The sequence below is a fragment of the Coturnix japonica genome, chromosome 1 (assembly GCF_001577835.2).
Source record: "Coturnix japonica isolate 7356 chromosome 1, Coturnix japonica 2.1, whole genome shotgun sequence".
In the NCBI taxonomy this organism is placed as follows: domain Eukaryota; kingdom Metazoa; phylum Chordata; class Aves; order Galliformes; family Phasianidae; genus Coturnix; species Coturnix japonica.
In genome coordinates, this window is record NC_029516.1 from 13418751 (window position 1) to 13428496 (window position 9746).

Sequence of the window (9746 nt, forward strand, 5' to 3'; positions counted from 1 at the left end):
AGTTTGCAGAATACCTACAGACTTTAACCCAATAGTTTTAAAGCTGCTGGGAAACATTTAGTTGTTCTTCTGGTACTTCTAGTGACAGTGGAGACACCAACATTTTTTCTTTCTATCTCTCTCCCTGCACATGTATATTCTGAGAAACGTATTTTCCAAAGAAAGGAATCCGATCTCCTTATCCCACAAGTAAAGAATTTGAAATCATCTCTCTGAATTTTTTAATAATCAATTTTGCATGCATTAGCTTTGCATTATTGGCCATTGCTTGTGCCAATGTCTTTAACCCTGCTGCAGAGCCCCCGAGCCCAGCTGGAGCATGGAATTCACCCAACAAGCAGCCAGTCAAGTCTGCACACAGCACAGGCTGCTTACTGCATTATATTTGCACCATTACAGCTCTGGTATTTTGCTGCTGTTATCAACATGTCATGTCCCACTTGCTTTTGAAACACCACACTGATGCCAACAAAGACACAGCTTCTGAGAAACCTGGCCCACAGTTTTGAAGGAAAAAGTTGTATCAAAACACTGGAGTTGCAAATGGTTAATCCAAAGGTCATCAGTGACCTTCCTTCCTCTCCCTCCCTCTGTCTTTCCATTCCTTCCTTTCTCCTTCCCTCCATTCCTTCCTTCCACCAAAACACCAGGTAAGGACTTAATAGCATTAATTACGCACCATGCCGGGTTGATGAAAGACATCACCCCGCAGATTCTGTATGGGATCACAGCGGCTGGCATGGCCATTGCAAAAGCAGTTGCCCCGCACAACCATCTCGTAGACAGCATAGTAGTACTTCTCAAGGGGATCACTGTGCCTTCTTCCAAGGAGAGCATCCCCAAGGGTATGGAGTTTGGTAAAATTGATCCTTAGGTTTGTCATTGTAATGAGTTCTGGAAAGAAAGAAAAAAATCAGGAGCCCAAGCTGACTTGGAAATGAAGAGAGTCAAATTTACAGCTTGAATAAAACATCCAGTAAATACTCTGTACTGAAGAAATAGTTAAAATGGTCTGATATGGGCCTGGACAAGTGACCTGCTCCTGGCAGACAGATTCCCTGGTACAGCCTTCATCTGGCTAAGCAATGCTTACCCAGCCAGCACCTCATGAGCCCACTAGAGACACTCAAATGGCAGGGATGATTAGGCCATCTGGTCCCAGAAGAAAGGACAGTTTAGCTGCATGGATGGGCTGTACAGAGCTGGGACATTTGTCCGTATGGCTAAGGGACAAGATTGGTCCTTTTAAAATGTATTAGTACAGATGTCTTCCTATGATCCTTTGGTACATATTTTTCAACATCATTATTGACACCAGTCAAGCTTTTGCTCCTTTTGGTGTGCAAAGTAAGCAACACCTGCAACCTGATCGCTAGCAAAAACTTGCATTGTTCTTACCTTGGATATATGGCACATATGGGTTTTCTATTTCGAAGCTAGGATCCAAAGCTTTTAAGACAACCTGCAAATCAGATTAAAACAGCTCTATAAGTCATGGAAGATATTATTTTTGCATATAAACTCTGCCACCTGAGATCCATTTGTTACTGATGTCACTTTGCTTATCCTGCCAAATTAAAACAAATGTCTTGGCCTCGATTCAGCAAGTTCTCTCGCCATTTCTGACTAGCTTTGGCTGGTGAAAAGCCCTTCAGTGGCAGGGGTTAATAGAGAACCAAGAACTCTTATGAGGAAGGGCTTTCACGTGAACTGGGAAAACAGGAAAGAGCACTACAAGGCTTTGTGCATGTTGTTTTATGAGCTTGTTTGGATACTAAACTGAGGGTAAAATGCTGTGATTTTCCCTCTTATGTCTGAAAAGTCAACAGCACTTCATGACTCAGGACCTCTGTAAGTCAATATGATGGACATAGAAGTGAGACCCTCAGCTCCAGAAAACTAGCTGTGTACAATCTCAGTCACCGACTCTTTGCAGTACCTCGCCTTCAGTGGAGGGCTCAATGTCTGAATATCTTGAGTCACAAATGACGTCTCCCACACCTTTCGATGGACCAGAAGAGATGTTGGGAAAAGAAGCTGCACAGTCCTGTGCAAAGTACCTAAATGCTTTCCAGGTCTGACCAAAGTCTGTGGAGCGCTCAACCAGCATTGCTGCGGGACGAAATGTCTGCAAGAAACATCATTTCAGGAATTACTTAATGAAACATTGATAAGACATCTTGGGGATAACTGTATTGACCATCCTGCTTGGGGGATACCAACAGCTGCCAACTGTATTTCTGTGTTTGAGAGCCTGCAGGCACACTGTACTATTTACATGAGACTCTGAAGAAGCCACATTCCTCATCTCGACTCCCTCAGCAGAAGGGCAATCTTCCATATAGAATCATAGCATAGAATGGTTTAGCTTGGAGGGGACTTGTATGATCATCTAGTTCCAACCCCTTACTGTGAGCAGAGTTGCCACCTACCAGATCAGGCTGCACAGGAGATTATTCTATAAGTAGATTATTTTTAAGTAAGGAAATCCACAATAACAATACAGGAATTTTGTTAAAGAAAAATGAAATAAATGTAGGCATCTAAGCGGATCACAATGGGTATGCTTAAGAAGACAGAATTAAGCTTGAAAGAACCCCCTCAGTTAGAAATGTCTAAAGTATTTGGACTTAATTTCATAGTTTATTTTTCAGATTTAATTATCAGATTTATAGAAAATTGGACCAGAAGGCACATGAATGAGAAGCCTATCTACTTTCCCTAAGGCAGGATCAGCTACAGCTTAACCATACTTGACAGGTGTTTATCTAACCAGTTCTCACAAACCTCTGAGGATGGTGCTTTCACTGCTTCCCTAAGCAATTTATTCCTGTGGTTAAAGAATTAGTGTATAAAATTACATAAAAGGAGCGGTAAAAGATGTGCATGTAATACCTTAAAGGTCAGGATAAGATGGCTGAACTGGAATAAAGTCTCTAGGTCCAGTCTAATGCTGACATGGTCAACACCTGAAAAGGAATGAAAATGAAGTGAAGAGCACACATCACACATTGGAGGGGCTGCTGAGGCAGTTTTCCTTGGGGAATTCACAAATGCCTTTTCCAGCCAAGGCAGCCAGGCTCCCTGGGGCATCCTGGGAGCACAAAGTCAGCTCCCTCTGGGGCTGTGCATGCAGTGGGACCTGCAGTGCTGGGAGCTGGAGGTTGTGAAACAGCTGAAGGTCTTGTTCAGAGCATTCAGATGGCAAGTGATGGTGATGGCAAGGTTCTGGGTGTATGCCTTCCTGTAACCACACGAATTTCTTAAAAGTCATCCACTGATTTTCTTTGTTTCTGATAGACACACAAACTAATAAAAATACGGGGTGTTCTTCATACAAAATGGTGGGTCTATCCCACCTCATTATGAAGGCCAAGTGGTGAAGAAGTAAATCTAACCACAGGCAGCAGAGTTTCATCAAGGAAACTTACCGTTTTCTGACTGCCACCACTTTTTCTTCCTATCTGGCTCAAAAGTTGTGATAACGTTTTCAATCATGTGGCTGTTGTGTTGTGTATAGGGATTATATGGGTACCTGGAATCACAGACAAAGCACTTCTGTTCAGCCTAGAAAACAAAAAGAGCAGAATAAAAGATGAGGTTGGTCTCTTCTTGAATGATTTGATAGACGTGTATTTGTGCATGTGCAGGCTATGGCCTGGAGTCGGGCAACAGAGGCATTGCAGGGGAAGACTGACTCCTTAAGGCCTGAGGGGGCCTTCAACGGTAACAGTCCCTACATCATTTATCTGTATTTTTCTCTCTTTTGCACATTGGCCAGGAACAGCAGACAGATGCTATTGTAGAAGCTGAAGGGAAGGCTGGCTCCAGGCAGCACGTGAAAGGTCTGGGCTGATACCATCAGCACAACCAGTGCTTTCTGTGGGCAGAGGGGAGAAGTGGGATGTCAGCAGCACCCAAAGTGGGGAATGAGGAGGTACCACTGCAGCACTTTGTCCAAAGTTGATGGATTGGCTGAAAGCAGAAGGCAGTTCTGTGACCAGAACAGGAGCAGGGGAGAAGTGCCTGTCCAGCACACTCAGAATGTGCAGGGAAACATAGGAAGCATTTGTATATCTCTGTATTATGAAATCACCCAGGAATTATTTACATTTAAATAAATATACAGATGATAATTCAAAAATGTGCTATAATCCATTTGTTTTAAATACTGTGAAAAATAGATATTATATGCAGCCATTCTATGCTGTACTTTGTGATGTACGATGAAGTTACAATTTGTAAGACAAGGAAGAAGCATAAAAAACACTCACCTCTTTTTACAAAGCTCCAATAAGGAGCACTCCCGTTATATTAGCATTTGGTACTGTGTGCACCCATGCTTTGGCTCACACACTGTGTGATGCTCATTCCATTTACATTTAAGGTTGCACCACAAAAGTCTCTTTGTGCCCCAAATGACAGGCACGTGCACATCCTTGCAGGCAGATCTGCCAGATCCCATCTGCCTTTGAAGCACACAGCTTTGCACTCTGTAGCACCAAGTACATTTTCTTTTCCTTTCCGAACACATGTAAGTAGTAAGCCCAATCACAGGGCTAAAACCCATTTAACCTATGCTTAGAAACAAAAAGAGGCATTATTCTAAATAAGGCACGGTTATTAAAAGTGCTTCTTTTCAAACGCAAAGAAGTTGAACTTCAATTTTATCAACCTGAATTTTCATTAAAGCATCCCAACCAAGTCTGGGCTTCTGGCAGCTTGCCACATTGGCTGGCAAACCTTCATACACCAGATTTGTTCCTGCCATGGTTCCCTTGTCATTGCACAGGTCATCAAAAGGAGAGTGCGGGGAGGAAGCATGCAAAGCTTCCTGGCTTGCCTCCAGGAGTACCAGTGGGAAGTACCAGTATTCTGAAACATACATCTGATGGGAGATACATAGAAGGAGAGCTGGTACAGCTGGTGACACTGCCAGAGGATAATCCAGCTTTGGGAAGCAGCAGGACCCGTAACTTGCGTTGCCTTCAGAAGGCAGTCAGTGGGGGTCAAGATGTGTTGAGGCAGCAGTAAAACACAGGAACAGCTGTTCCTTTTCACGAGTCTGTATTTCCATAATTCAAAGGATAAGTACAGGCAAGTGAAAATATCAATTTTTTGTCGCTCTTTGATCTCATCTCAAAAAGAAAAAGAAGTAAGTCCTCCAGCCAAGGGCCAGAAGTGAGGTGGGAAGTCCATTTCTGCTGGCCGCTGGTTCCAAACATCTGATGGACAAATAGGTTCCCCAAAGGTGCTTCCCCAGGAGGGATCTGTTTGATTGCCCACATTTTGTGTCTGCCTATCCACCTACAAGGCCAAAGACTGTGTTTTATCCATCTCCCAGAAAGAGCTTTTCTGCTTTCATCGGTGTTGGTTTTATTTCACATCAAGAGACATGTGAGGATGTGGCACAAATCTCTCAAAAGGCCGCTTTAGGTCTCAGCACTGTATGGGATGCAAAGGCACGTCAAAGACCGTGCCCATCCTTCTAACCATACACACACACGCCAGCTGTGGTCTTCATCTCTGAACAGGGAAAGATTGGCAAAGTAAAGCTCCCTCAGATACCCTTGTGCTCATTTGCATCTCACTGATGTTTCTCACTCTGGAGAAGCTGTGCATCACTGAAGGCTGTTTGCTGCTTTTGCCAAATCCTCCATATGTGCTACAATGAGGCACAGCCTTCCACCAGCCTTATTTTGTGCTATCTGTGCATTATTCAGACAAGTCCAGGAGAAGCTTCCCAGTCTGGGCAGCTTTCTTTTACAGAAAAGAACATTGCTATTCTGAAGAGTTCAGTTTATTAAAAAGAAAAAGCAAACCAACCTCAAGGTAGCCAATAATGCAGTACTTCTGGGGGTTGTTCATTCCACAGGTTGAAGAAGCCACTAGTTGCTTGCTGCGACCCAGGAGGAGGTCCCCAATGGCTGGATGGCAGGACCCAGCCCCACAGTCATCCTGTGCCTGCCGGAGTCCCACCAGCACTGTGAGCCAAAGAAAATCAGCGAGAGATTAAACTGGTTCACATCCTCAGCAATGCTCTCCTAAGAAAATCAGTGATGTTCTAACATCAGCAGAAAAGTAAATTACCCTCTGTCTATTCTCCTGTCCTTAATCATATCACCTGATAGAATCTGGAAGAGCTTCACTCATGAGCTCATCTGCTGCAAAATCATTAGAAAAACAGAGCTAGCATATTGCAAATGTACACTAAACCACACCCTCAGCACTTCGCTGTCCATCAAACATGCCAATCTGCTAGGAGCAATAATGTATTAAGCATCCCATCCTGGCATACCCAGAGTCAGCACTACTGCAGCAGAATCACAGGCGTTGCAACTGACTTTGTGAGCAGAGCCAGATTCTAATTTGTACTGATGGTTTGTGCTGAGTTCTCAAAGATGTATTGATGAAACTGAGGCCAGGTATAAAGTCAGATGTGCCTATGATTTCCTGATGATTTGCAGTGAACATCCTGCTCTGGTCCTAGCACCTTCCATTCAGAACCCGTGGAATGGTCAGTAAGAATGAAACAGAATAATATGAAATTCTGTAACTACTTTTGAGATTTTTTGGGGGGTTTATTTTGCCTGAAACTACCTTAAATATATATTTTTTTCCAATATGTGAAGACTTCCCTTACAGGGCTTGTCCTTTTAAACAAGTTCTGTCCTGAAACTCTGAACAGGAATGGGTACCTTGGAGGCTTCATCTACTCAGTTTTACTTGGCTCAACTTGTTATAAAAAGTACAGTTAAAAAAAATAATAAAATACAATCAATACTTGAAGATCCCACAGGAGCACAAAAAGCAGTAATGCAATTACAGCACTAAATATATATACTTTGATTTTTTGTTTTTACTATGAATATTTCTACAAAGTACAGTGACAGACAGATTTGAGTTCACAGCTCAGGCTATATTTTAGGCACTGAATGAAACTTGACTTGCTAAGTAGAAAGCAATGTGTATATTTGGTTAATCTGCCCTTATTTATTTATCCAGGTTCACCGTGTATTAGCTTGTTAGCAGATACTGAATGTCCCTTTTAGAAGCTGATTTGGGCTTAATCACAACACATACCTTTAGTTTGTATTTAAAGGTTGCACAACACTCAGAGCTCCTAAGCAGGAGCATGAGGAGCAAGGACTCTCAGTCTCATGCATTTCAATTGTGTAGACAAATGAAGTACCCTAGAAGTCTTGGAGAAACATGTCAATGACATGATAGTATTTCAAAACTGGCCCAAATAACTGTACCGTATATACTTACTGAGGTGCAGCAGAAGGGCCAGCCAAGCCTCATGTCTCTGCATGGAGCTCAGACTGATCTGGCTGGAAGAGAAGAGCCAATGGGTCACACAATGCTCATTTGCCCCAGGGCACATGAAGGGTGGGGGGGGTTTGTTCATGGAGCTGTCTTTTAGCAAAAGGATGGAACATTGAGATTAAAAGCAAATGCTGGTCTTGACTTTGTTCTCATGACAGACTTTTACAGAATGGGATCAAAGCAGAGGGATACCTCACATATACTTTTGCAAAAGACCATAAAACATATGTATACAGTTTAAAATAGAATTAAGTGTTATCAGCAAAACTTCTGTGGTATTCAAATGTAAAGTATTTAATCCTAATTAGATTCAGCAGAGCTGTCTGCAGAGATCTAACTCCTTCTAAGTTCTTGTTTCTTGCCAGAAATCCTAACATAGATGCTGCTGAATAATGGTTGAAGTCAGGTGGATTTTGGTCTCGTTAGAGATAAAAGTATAACCAAATATTTAAGTGCAGTGAGGAAAAATTGATAATGCTACTATCAATGCAAAAGACTCGTATGAAGGAAACCTCAGCTAGAATCCACAGGAGGATCGCTGTGGCTTTTACTTCACATCCTTCCTACTAACATTATTGCAGAGGAAGTTGTGATTTGCTAACACAAGAACTCTATTAGAAAACAAAGAAGGCAGAAATGGATGGAAAATGTGGCCCCGCATCCTTCCACCATGTAAAGCTTCCAAACTACAAACTGACTTCACTGTTGTGTCTTCTACCTCTTTCTCCATCTGTAGGCACTGATGGAATCAGCATGTTCTGATGCCACTGTGGCTGCTGGGGTGCCCCCATGCAAGCGCACCCAAAACGTCTTAGACAGAACACCACTGTGTTAGAACAGAGCAGCTGTTTACATAAGCAAAGGCATTCAAAGTATTTCAGATTTTACAGGCTCCACAATAGGCTTGGTTCACACAACTCCAATCAATACATTAGAGAACAGACATGCCTGTGTGGCTGTTTCAGCAATCAGGAGTAATCTACCATCTTTGTAATTACTGTCCCATTCACACTCCATACCAATGATATTCTTTAAACATGACTCACTTTAGCAGATAAACAAAGACCAGCAAAACTCCAACACACTTCAGTTTCACACTTAGAAGGAAAGTTAAATACTGGAGATGTCTTACCTGTATTTCAAGCAGCCAAGTGTTTCAGCTGGAAGCAAACTGCAACTGCACAGAATGCGGGGAGCAAGTAAAGGCATACCTGTGCACTTCAGCTGAACAAGATCGCGTGTCCCCTGAGGCACCAAGGTGTAGGTGAGAATGAGACCTGGCCTGCAACCTGCCAAGGGGGTGATTTGTGAAGTCACTGTGATGGGGCTTCTGGCATTAGCAAGTATGCGCAGTGAAAGAATATTGTGGCAGGCAGAAAAGGTTCTTACAACTTAAAGAGAAGATAAGAATTCTTAAAAAACAACTCTTTAATTGTTGTGTAGTTGAACAATTGTTCAACAGTCCCATTTTGCAGCTACATCTCAGAGCCTACACCACTATGTAGCATCAGAAGACCATTAGCAATTTAATTGGGTTTAAATGAGTGCAGAATAAAAACAAGTCCTACAACAGGGGTGCAAAGCAGCTGAAAGAGAAGGGTTTGGTCTTTGGGATGACTGCAAATAAACCTGCTCAAAAGCTGTGACCAAAGCCCATGTGGATGTAACAAGTCAGCTTTAAGTTAGCTCAAACTCTGGATCAGTGGCATGAACATTACTTATTTTTTTCCCAACCAAAAGCTAAAGACACAACAACAGCTTGAGTACAGCCCCAGTGCTGACTTTCAGCAGACGTTTTTGTCTGTACCCTCACCTGCCAGCACCTACAGTGTGGCGCACGGCCTACACCGCCATCTTGAGAAGCACTGTGAAGGAGCAGCTCCAAGATGGCGCTCACCCACTTGTGCTCAAGCAGCAGACATTTGTGGATGGCTTTGTCAAACCTGTAGCACTTTGAATTCAATTTTCAGATCAGTACATCACCTTGGATATGTATTTTTAGTTTTGATCTACTTGTTATTAGTCCTTCTCTGTCTGCTTGTAAGGCCTAATTCACGGCTGTCTGTAAAGCATCACACCCTCAAACAGAAAGTTTTCTAGATGTGCAAAATGTGTCTTAGAAAACTAAATGCTGCTTTTCTTTTGATAGTTCCTATCCTTTTAGAAAAACAAGCCAGCAAACAAAAAACAGATGGATGATCATACTGCAGTGTTCAGTGCTGTGTCCTCCGCTATTTGAGAACTCACTCCAGCAGAAATAATGCATACACTTACATTTTTTGAAATTATCTCCCACAGACATATGCAGAAATTAGTTGTGGGAGACTTTTTTCAGGCCAATTTAATCTGTATTTTGTTTGTATTAATACATGACCAATCATTTATTTAAATTTCTCCATATTATGTTATTTATTTTT

At 42.4% G+C, this 9746-nt stretch overlaps 1 protein-coding gene across 1 annotated transcript in view; it reads right to left on the minus strand.

Moving 5' to 3' along the window:
- The window catches only part of LAMB4 (laminin subunit beta 4), a 39213-nt gene extending 31093 nt beyond the window's left edge, over nt 1-8120 (minus strand). The window contains exons 1-7 of the mRNA XM_032446712.1: nt 8048-8120; nt 5827-5984; nt 3432-3567; nt 2896-2969; nt 1940-2128; nt 1399-1462; nt 680-894 (exon numbers count right to left, since the gene is read on the minus strand). Of these exons, the coding sequence (XP_032302603.1) occupies nt 680-894; nt 1399-1462; nt 1940-2128; nt 2896-2969; nt 3432-3567; nt 5827-5984; nt 8048-8120 (909 nt within the window). The remainder of the gene's footprint in view (nt 1-679; nt 895-1398; nt 1463-1939; nt 2129-2895; nt 2970-3431; nt 3568-5826; nt 5985-8047) is intronic.
- Between the last annotated feature and the right edge of the window lie 1626 nt (nt 8121-9746).